The sequence below is a fragment of the Tympanuchus pallidicinctus genome, unplaced genomic scaffold, assembly GCF_026119805.1.
Source record: "Tympanuchus pallidicinctus isolate F22 unplaced genomic scaffold, pur_lepc_1.0 scaffold8, whole genome shotgun sequence".
Lineage (NCBI taxonomy): Eukaryota > Metazoa > Chordata > Aves > Galliformes > Phasianidae > Tympanuchus > Tympanuchus pallidicinctus.
The window spans coordinates 26,040,927-26,057,967 of record NW_026294802.1 but is presented as its reverse complement, the minus strand read 5'-3'; the positions used below and the strand labels follow the sequence as shown (position 1 = coordinate 26,057,967).

Genomic DNA, 17,041 nt, shown 5'->3' with positions numbered 1-17,041 from the left:
GCCTGTGTGGCAAAGCAGGAGCCTGGTGGGAGTGAGATGTGAGAAGCACCGCATGGAATGGCTGTCATGAGCACCACACACTCATACTATGGCCATTAAAACAGCGGAAGAATATTTATTTCAAAATATGAAAAAAAAAACCCAAAACTAAACACATAAAGAAAACGCCACAGGCTGGCCCCGACGCCTGACGCCGAGCAGAAGCCCACAGGGCGCAGCCGAGGCCTGCGGGCTCAGGCCGCGCTCCGGCCCCGCACGCCCCCGCAGCGCAGCGCGGCACAGCGCATCCCGCCTTCGCGCGGCCCCGCCTTCTTCCCTCAGCCGCCGCCGGGGGCGCGAGGGGCCGCGCGCGCGCAGTACCCGGCATGCAGCGGGCGGGCGGCTCGCACCAAGATGGCGGCGCCGCTGGACGAGTATGAGAAAGAAGCGGGCTGCGTCCCCATCCTGCATCCCGAGGTGAGGCCGGGCCCGCCGGACGCGGCGGCGAGGTGCGGGCTCGGGGCGCAGAGGGAGCGGCGCTCGGCGCCGCGGGTAGACGAGGCGGGCGGGCCGGCCGAGCGGGGCGCGAGAGGTGCGCGAGGTGCGCCGCCGCCCCCCGCTCCCGGCCCGGGTGTGCGCGGCGGGGCGGGATGGGGCGGGCCGGGTGGAGGAGGGCGCGGATGTCCCTGTGCGTGTGGTGGAGAGCGAGGCGCGCGGCGGGTCCTGCGCGGAACCGGGCCGAGGAGGGGGGCGAGGCCCGACCGCCCCCGGCCCGCTGCGACCGAGCCGCCTCTCTCCGGCGGCGCCGCCCCGCGCAGCCCGCCCGGCCCCGCCGGCCCGAGGGAAACGCTCCGGGGGCGGAACGGGCGCTTCCTCTGGCTCCGTGGCTCTGCCTGCGCGCCGCTCTGCTCCCATCCAGCCGCCAGTGCGTGAGTTTATATAGGAGCCGGCCGCGTTCCGTGCCCGGTGTGTCGGCCGGGCGGTGGGAGGAGTGCTGACAGGTAACGTGCAGAGGTCGTTTCGTGTCGTGTTTTTCTTCTCCTTTGTGCCACCCGCCTTTGTCAGCGGCACCTGTGCTTTCTTGAGGACTGCTGTGATTGTTTCAAAGGGTGTTTTGAACGGTTTCTAAAGCCTTATATGTGAGCTTCTTACCTGATAGTCCCTACCATCCTCAGCCTAATTTTTCAGCCTACAAAAAAGAGGAGTGCATATGCTTGCCTCCACTTTCTGCTAAACAGATGGCACTCTTTTTTGTAAACAACATCTTAAAGGCACTTCTAGTTTCCTTGATGACTGAAGGGGCTCCATAGGCATCTGTATATGGTTGTATATTCTACCCACTCTTCTCTGCCTCTCCATACTGTGCATACTTAAGGCTTTGAAATGCAGCAGTCTATTTGAAGATTGATGCATGCACTTCTAAGGTGGCTTGATGGTTTCTTAAAATTTATTTTAAATGATGTGCAAAGACTGGTGCTGTGTGTTTCTGTAGAGTAGCAGGAGAAATACTCTCTTTTCCTGTTTTTCAGAAGTGAGAGAAGTTGACAGTAACCATCCAAACCGATGTCTTTATTTGGAAGAAGATGTTCTGAACTTGTTGAAAGCTTAGAGGGGAGGATGAAAGCTATAAAATGGAGTAACAAACACATCGCGTGTTAGAAAGCCTCATTGTTTTTAAGACTGAAAATTAGTATTCAGTAAATTAACTTTGAGTAAGGGCTGCAGAGTGAAGAAGTATCTTAATGTAAACTGATGGAAAATTCTGGGTGAGGTGATCTGGTAGAATGTGATGTTTATATACTGAAGGAGTATGTTTATGATAGATGAGGAAGGAAGTTAATCTAACATATTGTATACCACAGCACCAGCCCTGATTTGTTAATGTGCAATAAATACCACTAGTCTAGAGTTTTTATAGATGGATCTGGCTGGAAATGCTGAGCATCTGACTATAGTGACTGCATATCTGACTATCTGACAGCACTGAAGGGGAGTGTTTACATAGATTTCAGTGGGTGTTCCCTCAGCCTTAAAATTCCTTTATGCAGATTAACTCTCAAAGAGGAGGATGCTTTCAATGTTGGTGGTGATGGTTGTTTAAAGTGTATTTCTGTTAGATTAATTTTATTAGAAACTTGAGGATTCTGTACCATCACAGGGCTGTATTGTTGCAGACCTGTTCAGTGAACAATGTAGTGCCATCTGTGTTTTTTCTTCTGAAGTTCAGACGCCTTTGTACTCAATGACTTCCACTTTTTAAGGAAATAGCACCATATCCTTATGTAAGTGGTGACGTTGGAGCACATAATCTGTTCTTATGTTTGTATACACAGAAAACGATGCTTTTTATAGGACTGTCATAACCTTTCCCACTTTCTCATATTTCATGCTGGTGTTAATCTCAGCGTCATGCATCGTTTTCAGATATCTTTTTGTGCTTTCAAATTTCCCTTTTTTTTTCTTTTTTTTTTTCTTAATTTGTACTACTTTCTAAGTTTAAGGGGCTTTTCTGAAGAGGAAAGTGTTTTTATGCAAATAGTTTTGCATTTTCCTGTGAGGTGTTTTTGGACACTGTCTGCAAGTGATGTAGGAAAGGTGGTCTTAGAAATACAAATTACTTAAATACTCAAGTGCTGAAAGATGTATTTATTTGTGAAAGGAACAGCAGAAAGTGACTCCAATAATTTTTTGTTAAGAAGGGGTAAAAACCACTCTGAAAGTGTGACTGCTGGTGATGGGATCTCTTTTTACATGGATGTGGTGTTTTTTTTTAGGGGAGGTGATGTGGGTGTTGGAATGGGGAGGGTATCTTGTTGACTGTGTATAGGAGCTGTTGAATCATGGCCTGAACCTCTGATTGATCCACCTGAGGTGAGCACTGAGTCAGCTGCCGGAGCGCAGGTGAAGGCAATTTAGCTGTGTGACTGGAAGGAGTGGAGCCTGGCTGCCCCCCTCCTAGACCCCGTTGAAGGGCTGACTGCCACAGAGGAAGGATCCCTTCCTGGAGATCGCTCCCTGTGGGATTTTCTTGGGAGCCCAGGACACAGTGAGCATTTTCATTTATTTTCGATTATCCCTTTCCACTGCAATGATGTTTCTAGCTATACGATCTCAAGATACCAGCCTAACCACACCATTGCATTTTTGTTGATAATACACTATCATTGTGAGTCTCCCTCCTTCACTAGAAAGGCAGCCTGATTTTTATCAGGAAAACTTGTTTCAAGGGACATTCTCTCTTTTTTTTTTTTTTTTTTTTTTTTTTTTTTTTTTTTTTTTTAAAATAATCAAAGTTCAGATCAGTGTTGCAGTGTAGAATCATGGAATTGTTTTGGTGGAAGAGACCTTTAAAGGCTGTCTAATCCAACTCCCTTGCAATGAAGAGGGATCCCTACAGCTAGGTCAGGTTGCTCAGAGCCCCATCCAGTCTGTCCTTGAGTGTCCCCAGGGATGGGGCTTCCACCACCTCTCTGGGCAACCTGTTCCAGTGCCCCACCACTCTCACTGTAAAAGACTTTTTCCTTACATCCAACCTAAAACTGCCCAGTTCCTCTTGTCTTATTATCACAGACCCTGCTAGATTCTACTCTTCTGCTAACATAGTTATAAAACTAATAATGCAGTAAAGCATATAAACATCATTTTTTTCACAAAGTACGATAATTAATATCCACTTTGCATTGTATGAGCATTACACGATCTTACAGCAATAATAAATGGATGGAGTTGGCTGGCTAACCATAGCTTGTCAGAAGTTGAACAGAGGGAACTGTTCCTGAAAGTCTTATGGGAGCAAATCTACTAAACTTAGGACATTTTTATGAATAATTTGGGAGGAATTACAAAATTATCACTAATGCAACTTGCAGATGAACAGGGCAGGTAGATATTAGGCAGTGAGGACAAAACAATGACACAGACCCATCTAGAACTCATGTTCAAGCAAAGTCCATCTTTGTGCAGCCGTGTTCTAAATCACATTGAAGGTGAGGGGTGTGGGCACAGGGCTATCAGGTGGTGCTGTAACCAGGTGGATGTAGATATGAACAAGCAGTGCAGTGTGTTCTGTGGTTAGTTTTAAAGGTGGTTTACTGATTAGGAGCAATGTGTTTTTTGGCTAAGTGTGTAATAATACAATGAAGTGCTGCACTGAAGATTTGGTTTTAATATTGTGTTATGGTGGAAGTGTTGGGAAAAACTGTGCATGCTATTAGAAATAGTGAGAAGTGACTTCTGTGCAGCACGCTTAGTGAGATGCAGTGTTTAGTGTATACTTAATAAGATCAAGTGGCTGGAAAGTGAAAACAGATGGGATCAAACTGAAAGGCACAAGTAGTAAACAGTGAGGGTGAGTGACAAAGAAAGAAAGGAAACAGTGGCTTATCCATCTCTCGATGCTTTCAGATCAAGTTTGCATGTCTTTCTGGAGACTAGATGCAGTCTTTGAATTTGGTACATGAATAACTGGTGTTTCAGATCCGTGGCTACAAAGGAGCTGTACCACAATGGGCTGGCTCTGGTTCTCTGAGTGACGTGTCACTGCTTTCATACCCATGCATCCTTCAGCGTGGTCCTGGGCTGTGAGAGCTCTTCTCTAGGAGATGGGATGTGTGTGCAGAGCACCCTGGACAGCACATACATGGTTGGAGCAGGCCCTGCTGGTTTGCCTCCACCTTTCAGTGTTCACCTTACATATGGCAGTAACAGTGGCAAGCAGCTCAGCTTCCAGCTGTGCCTGTAGCTGTAGTATGGGAATGGTTGTGCTGTTTGTACTATATGATTGTAGTAGTCCTTCTGACCTTAAATTCCTTGGAACTTCTGATGGTTCTTGGATCCCTGATTGGTTCTGTAGTAGGTAATGGTAGGCTTAAAATAAAGGAACTCTGAGGGAATATTTGGGAACTGGCTTTTGTTTTTACCATTCCTTCTCTTTGTTTGCAAAATATTCTTAGTGTGCGAGCTGATACTGCCTGAACTGCCAAAGGTATTTCAGCTGTCCAGGGCTGTACCTGTTGTCAGCTGATGGAGAGGAAGCTCTGCTTTGTTACTGCTATGTCAGGTGCTCTGCAGCTCTGTTTGTGCTGGATGTCTGTGAGAGAAGTGGAAGCTGTCAAGTATTACCAAATTCCTTTGGCACTGGGAAAGTCTTGACTGTGAATTTAGATTATTTGTTGTTTAATCTGAAGTCAGAGGCAAATCTTCCTGCGAAGTTTAAAGAAAATTATAAGAGTTGTGTGTTCTGATAGATATTATCCCAGTTGGAAGTATGTTATGTTTAGTTTAGTTTTTGGGTTTTTTTTGTTTTGTTTCTGTCCCTGTGGTACGTAACAATGTAGGAAGTCAGAAGCACGGAGGTGGGTAAACCTGCTGCAGCTAACTTTGGCTCTCCTTTTTTCCATCTTAGGAAATAGATGATTTTCACAGTCCGAGTCTATTTGCAGTGAGATTTGGTTAATGTCATTAAGGCCGTGCTGGGGTGCACGTTGTTCTTGCTTGTCCTGTAAATGAGTGGAAATTACTCCTTAATTTAGTCAGGGACTCTCTGGGAGCTAAACATCTATTTGTGATCTTATTCAGACCAGTTATTATTTATTGTGTTATTTTTGGAAAGAAAATGGAACCATGAAGTCTCAGGCAAGTTAGCATGCTTAATATTGAAAGTAATCTTGTCTTATTTAATGTATCACAGTTGGCTCATAGGCTGTGAGGCCTGAGGGGACTGAAAATCTAATCTGACCTTCTAACACAACCATTGAAAGGCTTTCTTCAAGGAAAAAATTCTTTTTATAACCAGGATACTGCTGCTACTGTGAAGAAGAAAATAAACACAATTTTACAGTAACAGTTATTCCTGTATAGCTGGGCAAATTGCCCCTAAATTTAATTATTCTGTTAAATACTTCAACCTGCCTTTAGAATGAATTAAATTTATTTCAGATCACTTGGTCTTGAGTTATATCTGTCCAAACACAGATCTGTCTGTATGTAGTTAATACTTGCATGATTATCAGATCCCGAATTGCAGTTATGGTCTGCAGTCATACTGAATCTCCTGAGTATCTTAAGATTAGAGTGTTTTTTCCTCCTTCTTTAACAGTTTTCATAGTGTTGTTCTTAGAACAGTCTGGTAGTGGACTCTGGAGCAGCAGTGGGTTTGAGAACAGAGCACTTTCCGGGCATTTGCATGGGGCCAGGTGCAGCTGTAAAGCATCTTCGTGTTCTTGCTCGGTATGTATAGGCCATTGTAGCAGTCTTGTTGGATGCTTGTGCAGGTGGTTTCTGACTGATTTGTTATCAGTTCTTTTGCTCACCATCAAAACTTGCCTGTAAGTTGTTTGTTCCAGTTTGTTCCAGTTGTTTGTTGGTTGTAGAGAAACATGAAGAAGAATGGGATCAAAATACAAATTGTAAAATGCTTAGTGCCATTTAAGTGTTTTCACATTTAAGCGTTCCATGGAAGGTTTAAAAATATGTATGAGCTGTTGAACAGCCTTCTTTTGGCCCACACAGTTAAGGACAGTCTGTATAGTACTCAAAAAATGAGCAGTAAATCTCATTGATCTAGCTTTGAATATGTATGCAACATTTTTGTATTGACTCCATTTGTCTGTGTGTTGTATACACTCTTAGTCTCTCTGATTACATGTAATTCTTGTCTTTCAACAGCAAGTATCTCACTGTGTCTGTGTATCCTTCTGCTCAGGAAATCAGTGGGGCATACAAATTAGGGAGAGGGTAACACTAGGGTAAACTTCTCAGAAGTTTAATTTAAGGGAATGACGTAGAAAACGCTTAAAAGGTTTGTTGGTTGCTTAAAAACTAGCTAACATTGTTATTGATGCTGCCGTGTTTAGATGTCAGTGTTTGCTCTATCCTGTGCTGCTTTTTAAAGATGATATGAAATAAGAATTCAACTTCTATAGCATCCCTGTAGTTGAGCAAGACTCTGGAGTTTGTTAGAAAGGAGACTGCTCAAAAAACTTGTCATGTCAGAGGGGGAGTCTGTCTGAACCATACCCCCAGGCCTGCTGTGTGATTATAACATTAGATTACAATTTGTCTCGTACAATCTTGAGATCTAGTAATTCCTTCCTATGCTCCTAAGATGCCTGAACAGATGACTCTGTTCAGGAGGGAGGTACCAAGACTGGAGAGCAATGAGAGGCTGCGGTCAGCTTGGAGGGCTGCTGGGGTCACATCCAGGGGAAGATGACTCAAAGGCGGACAGTGTAAAGGGAGAGAGGTCAGCAAAGCGTGCCTTGAAAGCCCCTATTGCTGTACTGTGCTTAAGCTGATCTAAAGCGCAGAGCGATGCACATGCAGTCCCTCGTTGTTCCTCTTGCAGCGTGTGGTCAGTAGGTGAGCAGGGACACTGATTGCTTTATGGGTGTGTGGTCTGGTCTGACTGTGCTGTAGGGAGAGGGAGGGGTGATGGAGAATGGGTGGCCAGGACCATGAGTGAGCGCACCCCATCTGGTGGCAGGACAATTTTAGCTGGACTTAAGTCAAGCTTGCCTTTAAACAATTCTGGCCGCATTCCTCTGTGTCTTTGACTTATCATAGAGTGAGCTAGTTCTGGGAAGTAAATTCAGAGAGGTTTAATTCCATACAGTTTAAACCGAAAATCATGAAAAACAATGTGAGTTCACTAGTCCTGTTTATTGTAGAATCATAGAATGGCCTGGGTTGAAAAGGACCACGATGATCTCAGTTCCAACTTCCCTACTATGTGCAGGGTCACCAACCAGCAGACCAGGCTGCCCAGAGCTACATCCAGCCTGGCCTTGAACGCCTCCAGGGATGGGGCATCCACAGCCTCCTTGTGCAACCTGTTCCAGTGCGTCACCATCCTCTGTGTGAAAAACTTCCTCCTAATATCTAACCTGAACCTTTCCTGTCTCAGTTTAAAACCATTCCCCCTTGTCCTATCGCTATCCACCCTCGTAAACAGCCGTTCCCCTTCCCGTTTATATGCTCCCTTCAAGTACTGGAAGGGTGAGGTGTGCTTCAGTACTGATGGAAGAACGAAGGAAGAGTGGTGTGACCAATTTGGAAGGTGAGGAGTTAGTGAGACTGCCCACACACAGCAGCACCCCGCAGATTTGTTGAACTGTTACATACCTGACCTCTGGCCACCTACCAGACTGCAGGTACCTTTCCGGTGCTTCTTGCTTCAAGCAGGTGAATTGGCCTGTGCTTGTTATAAGTGGGAATGAGAAGTTATGCAGCCATAGGTCTGAAGGTCTTTTTGCTGAGTGAGGATTGGCCATTTGAAGTTTTCCGTGAGGGCTTATTGCATGTTGTACTAATGGTTTTTTTTGTTGTTGTTTTCTGGTATGTGCTAAAGAGAAAAGAGGGGGTTCACAGCTGGGCAGATGGCTGGTTCTGTAATGCTCACTTGCCAGTTTGGTAATCCTTGATTTATTTTTAACCTGTTTCTCAGAGATGAGTTAGTTACAGACTCACTAAGTGGCATCACTTACATTTGATGTCTGTGCCTTGGCAGCCTGTTGAATAAGACAGAGCTTTCAGTATGCTTTTTTTTTTTAAAAAAAAAAAAAATAATTTTTGATGATGTAATGGTAGGAGAGTTTAATAAAGAATCAGAATCATAGAATGGTTTGGGTTGGAAGGGCCTGTTATGATCACTAGTTCCAACCCCGTGCTATAGGCAGGGACTCCTCCCTCTAGACCAGGTTGCTCACAGTCCTATTCAGCCTAGCCTTGAATGCTTCCAGGGAGGGGCATCCACAACCTCTGTAGGCAGTCTGTTCCAGTGTCTCGCCACCCTCACAATAAAGAATTTATTCCTGATATCTAGGCTAAAAGAGTCTAAAGAATCTTCTGATTGCTCCTTTCGGGGAATTCTGAAGGGTTGTTTTTCTCTTAAGTCGTTGAGTGTCAGGATTCAGCTGCATATGTGCTTAAGTGCATTTATGAAATTTGAACTTGGAGGGTAAAAAAGGAGAATTTCTTGTTGCTTTTAAGTTACTCTCACAATAGCTAAATACTAATGCTGGGTCTCTGGGGTGTGTTTGATGTATGTTGTGAGGTCTGCAAACTCTCATGCTCTTGAGACCTGGATATGTTGAAATTACTTGGAAAAATATAATTTCATTTCTGTTAAAATGTTCTGGTAGTGGATGAGAATACAAAGCAAAACTTTTTGAAAGGAAAGCCAAGGAAGATGCAGGCATGTGTTAGTAGAAACTGCTAAGTAAGGCAGCAGCTGTATGGACTTACCTTGCTAGGAGGAGCAAAGGAGTTAGAACTGGTGGTATCAGTGGACTTTGAGCTGTGAGTATCTGTAGTTATTGCGGTCTTTAAGGCAATTACGTGACTTGATACACAAAACAAAGAAATTGGTAGCTCAGGAAATCCTTATTCTTTTCAACATCTTATTGCCATGTATTTATGAGAATCTTTGGTTATTGATATGAAGTCCTGTAAGTGCATAAATGTAGCAGGGATCCAGAAAGGAGCTTCAAAGAGTCAAGTTTGAGATGAAGATTTCAGCATGCATCTGGTTGTGGCCCAATCTCCTGTAGCACCACTGCTTCTGGTGGTTATTGCTACTGAAAGGCTTCACTATTTCTCACTGCTAAGAAAAAGTATTTAGAGTAGAGCATGTAGTCAATTTAACATTTCCTAGCACTCAGCAGTTATATTTTGCCTGTGTTTATTCACTTTCCTAGCATATAAACTGGATTTTTTTTATTCTGATTGAACAACCTTCTCTCCAGCACACTTCTGTTGCTGAGTTTAACTGGTGATGGGACAGTTTCATGCTGAATACTTCATTAGAGAAGCTGCTACTGCTGAATGGCAAAGACATTTTGTTTTCATAACTTAAAATGACAGAAAACTCATTTATTTGTAATACCCTCACCTATAAAAGGACTGAGGAAATAGAAAAGCATACAACTAGAAAATACCACAGAATGTGGGATATTTGTGCTATTCAGATAGCTCCTTAGACCTGTAAGTAATGTAGCAAAGCACTTCAACTCACACTTCTCTTAGTAAGTAATAATTTGTACGTACCTACAATTGGAGCTGGTTATTGGTATGGGGTACCTAAGCATTTCTGTACTGTCAATAAACCTGTTGTATGGGAACTGTTGAGTCACGGCCTGAAGCACTGCTTGGTCACCTGAGGCAAGGACTGGGTCAGCTGTGAGAGCGCAGGTGAAGGCAAATCCTAGACCCTACAGAAGGGCTGACTACCACTGGGGGAGGAGCTGTTTCTGGAGATCCCTCCTTCGTGAGCCTGAATCTTTGAATATGGGTTAGCATTCTCTGTTTCTTTCTGTTTCTCCACAATATTCTTTCCAACTGTAACGCCTGTGTTTACTGTTTTTGAGAACTTAAAGGCATTTGAATGGGTAATAGTGTAATTAAGTATATTTTAAATGATATTACTGTAAGCTTTTAATCATTTTAACTATTTCAAATGCTAGTAAACGTGTCTGTCTTCATGCTTTCTGGTGACACAACCTGTGCAAATGAGAGGCGTTCTGATTAGCCTCTGTGTGAAGCTGATGTGGACAAAAAGGTGATCATCTTCAATTCAGAAGCACCTGTAAGTAAATGAGGAGGAAGCGGCTGGCTGGTGATGGACAATTGCTTTATGCAAACAAGACTGAGCTGTTGCCAGCTGTGCCTTCAGTCCCCAGATCTCTGACCTCTGTGCAGTGGTTGGATTAAAGGCTCTGGCTGAGCGGCTCTGGCTCCTTGTTATGTAAAAGCAGAGGTTTGCATTGGAGTGTGTGGGGTTATTCACTCGCACGATGGCTGGCTGTTGTAGGTGGAACTCTGCAGCAGCTTCACTCTTCTGCAGCTGCACAACGTTGTGTTTGAGATGAGGCTTTGCTCAGTTTATCTCACCTTTTAAAGAAAGCGCCATCTTCAACTGTAACTTGCTTTCCAAATACAATCAGGATGTTGTTTTAGCCTCAGGATGTTTTTCCATTGTGTGTTAATTCTGTAATTAGCTTCTCTGGGGGTTTCCATAAGTTATCTCGCTTTCTGTGGGCATGCCAAGGGTCCATGCAAATAGGGCAAATTTAAGAAACCATGAAACAGACTTAACAAGATGCTGTCAAATATGAAAAGTAACAGGAAACGGTGATGGAATTGGCATTGAGTGGAGAACTTTTGTCAAATCACATGAATTTTGTGTAATTTAATGCTGTTTTGAAGGGCAGTGAGAATCCCAAGGTACACTGTGCGTGTCCAAGTAAAAGATGGCTTTTTTCTAAGGTGTTAGTTGGCTAGTTAAGATTCGCGTGAAAGTGGCATTGAACATCCTCTCGTGGGCAATGCAGACTGGTTTGGATGAGAGTTTTCTAGCACGTATTATCTGAATGGAAGGCGTGTGCACACATCGCCCCAGCTCAGCAATCAAACAGCTCATAGTTGTGTCCTGCAGCAGATGAACCCGTACAGCCCTGCAGGCTATTCTTATTTGGGTCTTCATGTGCATGAATGTAAGAAAGATGAGGCTCCTGTTTGATGGCAGTCAGCAGTTAGGTTAGCTGTACACCTGCAGTGCTAGCACTGTTTCTGGAGAAGAAGAGACTGTGCTGATGTGATTCTGCCTGAAATCAAGGCACCGTGACTTCAGTCCCTGTTTCTGTGACTGGCAGCATTAGCTGAAGGGGCAGGGAAAGGAAAGTGTCACCTGTGTCTAGAAAAGAGACTTGCAGTAAAAGTCTTATATCAGCAACATGATCTTTTTTAGTACTGTTATTAATTGATTTGCTTTGATTATTTTGTATTTTTCTGTTAATGTGTGAGGGGCTGGCTAAGGGGCATGTGTTAAGACACCACTGTGAGTCTGTATGTGTTACATGCAGTCAGTTTCAATCCATTGGTCTTCACAGATTCCTGCACTTAACAGTGGGAGGAGCATTGCTTTGAAGAAACTTTCCCAGTGCATTCTAACGAATGGAGAACATAGAAGTTGAATATATAATGTGGGTGAAGGAATTCATTAGTATTAACTCCTAATGGTCTGCATTAAATATAGTAAACACACACAAGAGTTGGTTCACTATTTAGCTACCCTGACTGCCTGGCTGCTGTCTGTGATTTTATCAAGATTTTTTCAATTGCAGCCACATACGACATATGTATGTATAAAATATATCTGACTGCCTAAATGTTATGGTTTTTTTTCTCTTTTCAATTTAAAAACACAGGAAATAGCATACAGTATTTTATTGCTGGCAATGCTTCCATTTCTATGTTTTTATTTTGGACCTTGTTAGTATTTTCTTTCCAAGCGTCTGTTAATTAACTTGGTTCCCATTCAGAATTTGACTGGCTGACTTCGATCATTATATCTCTTCCTTGCAGCAATATTGCATAATGTTAAAGGAAAAGCAGCCCTAGCCATCTGCTGATGCCTACCATAGCCATATGCAGCAGCTATAAGCAGCAGTGTTTTCCTCCCTTCCTTATGTCCAAACAGGCACACTGACCTATTCGTATCCTCCTGCTAAATATAATTGAGAATTAGGAGACAAATCAGAACAATTCCATCTTTGTCATCTTATTTTTTCACGCATAATTTTTTTTCCCCTGCAATTACTGTTTTTGGAATTATCTTTAAACTTATGTCATGTTTGGCTTTTTTAATTGGAAGAGATTAAGATTCAAGTAGTGAGGAGAAATTGGCATAGCTGGAGCCCTTGGTGATGAAAAGTGAGCAGGAATGCTGGTATTGCTTGCATTTGGGAGTCATCCTCCCTCACCTCCTCCTTCCCTTCTAGCCATGTTTTCCATATTTTGCTCTATTTTCTGTTTCCCCAGCTTATTGCTCCTGTTTTCCAGAGGAGATTCCCTTTTCTCTCGCACCCTGTTTTTTCTCTGCGTTATTCTTTCCTCACCCTTCATTGCTTATGTATCTGTGCATGCAGTCTGCACAGTTTGTGACTAATGAGTAATGACAAGCTAACCACAGATGCATGCGAGTCATTAGGGTGCTGTCAGAGGACACTCATTGAAGTGGGAAGCTTGTCTCAAATAAGTGCCCCTTAGAAGTAATGAGGGAACCAAGTTCAATTATAAAACAGAGATCTGTTTCTCTTGCATCCTTCCCAGCCGATCAACTCGTTCTTAGATGCAGCATCGTTCTGTTCATCCTGTCAGCCCAGTGTCCTTCAGTATTTCAGCACTTGTGTAAGGTCTCTGATTGCTTTGTCAGATACAGAGTGGCAGCTGCCAATTGTGCTCTTGGTGCCTTCTCTTTCCTTGTTTCTTCCCTACCAGTGGCTGTGGATCTTGTATCTACAGCAAAAATGGATTCAGCATGCTGCCCTAGGAGAAGAATCAAACCAGGAACAGCAGAATCGAGTCTGTTTTCCTCTCATAATGGCACTGGCTGATTGTGGCAGTGATGTGATGGACCCAGGCTGGCTGAGTTGGGCTCAGGGAGTGCATGGCCAAGAGCACCAGGGGGGCTGGATGGAGCGTTGATCTTTCTCTTCTAGAAGTGCTGTCCTTCTCCTTTGGCTCCAGTCTCTCAAGTCCAGCCCTTGGAACTGGCTGCTTAAAACAGGGTGCAGTAGAGATGTAGCATTTGCAGCCTGCTTATCTGGAGGCAGTAAAGTCAGGCCTCATCTCTAATACCTCGCATTTAGCTTTCCTGGCATTCAGGCTGTGTACAGTGGGAGATGGGAAACCGGTTGACAGTAGATAGCAAAATAAATATGAAACAAAATTTCAGTCATGTTTTCATCTGTTAGTTAGCTGATAGTGGTTTTTAAATGGATATTAATACAATTAATGATGTTTCTTGAAATAACTGTTATATTACTGCTACATATTACTTTACTCTCAGTTTATCATATGCTTAGAAATGATTAAAAAAACATTCTCACTGCAAAACAAACAAACAGCTGTAGTGATTGCAAGGATTTTATCTGTTTTTGTTTGTGAAGGGAAATGACAGTGAAAGTGACAAAACAAAACGTTCTATGACGTGCATAATGTAAACAGGACATCATTTTTCACTTGCTTTAATGCTTTTTCCCGTTCCTTTAAAAGTGTGTAACTATATCAGAGGGGGATTTCTAATCAGAGCTTTCTCTTCCAACAAGTCAAAGGAAATAATCTGTATTTTTGTGCGTTTTAATCTTCTTTTGACCTCCAAAAATAGATGTCTGAATACCAGGACTTACGATTTCTTCTATTGTAGAGTGACTGGTGTTGGGAAATTCATCTCTGGTACACCACCACTGTAATCAGTCTTACCAGGGATGAGGAGGACATAGCACATCTTTATTTGAAATTGGGTTTTATTTTTGCCCTCCCTGATCCATTTATATATTGTCCTTACGAAAGCAGAGGTAGCGTAGTTGAGTTCTGTTGGCCAGAGGTTGGAATATCACAAGTCAGGAAATCTGAGGTGATTATAGTTTCCTGAGACGTTAGTGTTCAGTCTAATGACACACTGGAACAGGTTGCCCAAGGAGGCTGTGGATCCCCATCCCTGGAGGCATTCAAGGCCAGGCTGGATGTGGCTCTGGGCAGCCTGGTCTGCTGGTTGGCGGCCCTGCACACAGCAGGGGGGTTGAAATACTATCATTGTGGTCCTTTTCAACCTGGGCTGTTCTATGATTCTGTGATTTTAATGAGTAAGCAAAGATGTACAGAAACCAAACTGTTCACTGAAATCACTGAGGCTGGTGCTAAAGCAAAAGGTGGAAGTCCAAGGGAAGCTGTGTTCAGTAGACTGAGGCAGTCTGTGTTCATGGGTTTTGGGTTCACCTGTTGAAAACAGTGCAGAAGGAGATACTGAAAATTAAATTTCCAATGGTAACGACAGTGTCCTTAACATTTTAAATGCCTAGTAGACCTAGTAGGTAAGTAGGAGTAGGGGCTAATAGATATAATTTTTCACTTTATTTTTGATATGACATTATTAATAATTAATATTCAGGCTTTTGCTATATGTTTATAAACCTTTTTGTGAAAGCATTAGTATCATAAGGCTGTGGTTTCATGGTCACTTGGGGCTGACACAATCACCACTTTCAAATGAGCAGCTGTCTTGTCTAGTGTGGGCTCAGGGGATGGGAAGCCTGATTTGTGTGCTGAAAGTGCTCGGGAAAATGCAGCTGAAGAGAAATAGGAAACACGTAGTAAATAGGAAACACCTAGTAAACTCACAAATGTCTGAACATAAGTTTCTCAGTTTGCTTTTAATACCTGCTGCATAACAAGATGGCAGACTTATTTTTTTTTTTCCCCCCTTTTCAGTATCTATGGAAGGCTAAGAAATGTGCAGCTGCTGTAGCGGGCCTGCTTTGCAGGGGGATTAGAACTCGTTCTCTAGAGGTCCCTTCCAGTCCCTATAATTCTGTAATTCTATGAAATATATCTCCTCATCAGGGTATTCCAGGACAGCAGATTTCCTTTGTTCTGGCCTCTGCCTGTTAGATTTTTCCTTTAGATTTTAAAGATCTGAGAGTTGTTGTTCGAAAAATACTGGTGTGATTTTATGGTGTAACAGGAGAACAGAGTTGGTACAAATCCTGTTTTTTCTAATACAAGGAGAAAGAGAAAATTGCATGGCACATAATAATGAATTTAGTATGCTATTATGTTTTGCTTTCATTGTAATATCATCTGTTTGGTGCTTTTTGCAGCTTTACTTCAGAAGCGCGCTGGCTTATCTAGTAGCTGGAGTGGAGTGGGTTTGGTTAAGCTGTTGCTGCCTTAAAATGAAGCAGGGCTTTTGGGTAGTAAGAGAGTTGGTTGTGACCTGCAGTTTGGATGGCAGCAGATGCCCTGTTACAGTTTTAGGTTTTATCCTGTAGAGATGGCAACAGAGCAGCCTTCCTGCTGGGCTGGCAATGCTTAAGTGGTTAATCTAGTTAATTTTCAGGCTTAGAAAAACAATGAGAAGATTGAGCACCACGGAAAACATTGCAGTCGTGTATAGATGTTCTCTGGTTGTTTGAGTACTGAGGAAAACTAAAGAAAATCTTTCTAAAAAGGATTTACTAAAAAACAAAAGCCTATGAACAGGAATAAATCTGTTTTGGTAATTGCATATAGAGGTCATTTGTTTTTGAGATGATACTCCTGATGCAGTCAGTGGGTGCAGTAAGGAGATGCTAATGCTTCATTTTCCAGAAGTAAGTGCAGAGATGAGAGAGTGTATGAAGTAGCAGAGCTGCTCATCTTGATAGCAGCAGGTCCCCAGGGCTAATATATCTTCAGTCACCTAGATTAGCTGGAGAATGTTTGTTTTCAAGAAGTTTGTGGAGATTTGAGACTGCTAATCTTTCTGTTAAGTTTAGGTGTGTTGCAGCATGATTGTCTTGGCTCAGGACAGCTTTATTTGTAAATAGAAATCTGTCTCGTATGAAGAAAAAGTCAATTACCAACTTTAATAACCTTTCAAAAGGCATTTCAAAGTGTCTCCGTGTAAATACATTAAATAAACAATTTCTGCTCATGTAAATACTTGTGAAGAGAAACTGAATAAAAGTACAGGTATAAGAAGGAAATAACATTTTATTAAAATCAGTTCAAATACATTTTTTGAACTTTCAGGGAGCTTACTACTCTATCTGTATGCCTTACTGTCCCAGTTCTCCTATTTTATGCAGCTGTGCTGAACTGAACAATCGTTACCCAACGCTACCAATTTATGTGTTACTTGTAAGATACAGAAAACTGTAAACTGTATAAAATCCACTCTATTTCAGCTTGCTGATTTATCTGAATTTCTACATGCGTTCAGCTTTTAAAGAAAAATGTAATGTTGCTACTGGAGTGATTTGTCAGTGCAGTATTTTAATGTAAATTCCACCAAGGGAAACGTTAAGGGTTGAAGTGTTTCCATTCATCAAAATAATTAAGCAAACAGGGAATGCTATGTGACAAAGAACTTCATACTGATGCCATCTATTTCTGTGCTGAGGAGCCCTGGCAAAGTGTTAAATTCCATTCTTTATGTTTTGCATCAAAAAGGGACCTGTTGATGAAATGTGCATGAATGACCTCTGAAGCTGGGACTTGAGCTGAAGAATCAGTGAAGTATCAG

General features: G+C 42.7%; 1 protein-coding gene across 1 annotated transcript in view; it reads left to right on the top strand.

The window, feature by feature from the left end:
- Positions 1–324: 324 nt before the first annotated feature.
- ZDHHC17 (zinc finger DHHC-type palmitoyltransferase 17) overlaps positions 325–17,041 on the top strand; it is a 64,522-nt gene continuing 47,805 nt past the window's right edge. The window contains exon 1 of the mRNA XM_052668339.1: positions 325–456. Coding sequence (XP_052524299.1) covers positions 394–456 — 63 coding nt within the window. The 5' untranslated portion in view covers positions 325–393. The remainder of the gene's footprint in view (positions 457–17,041) is intronic.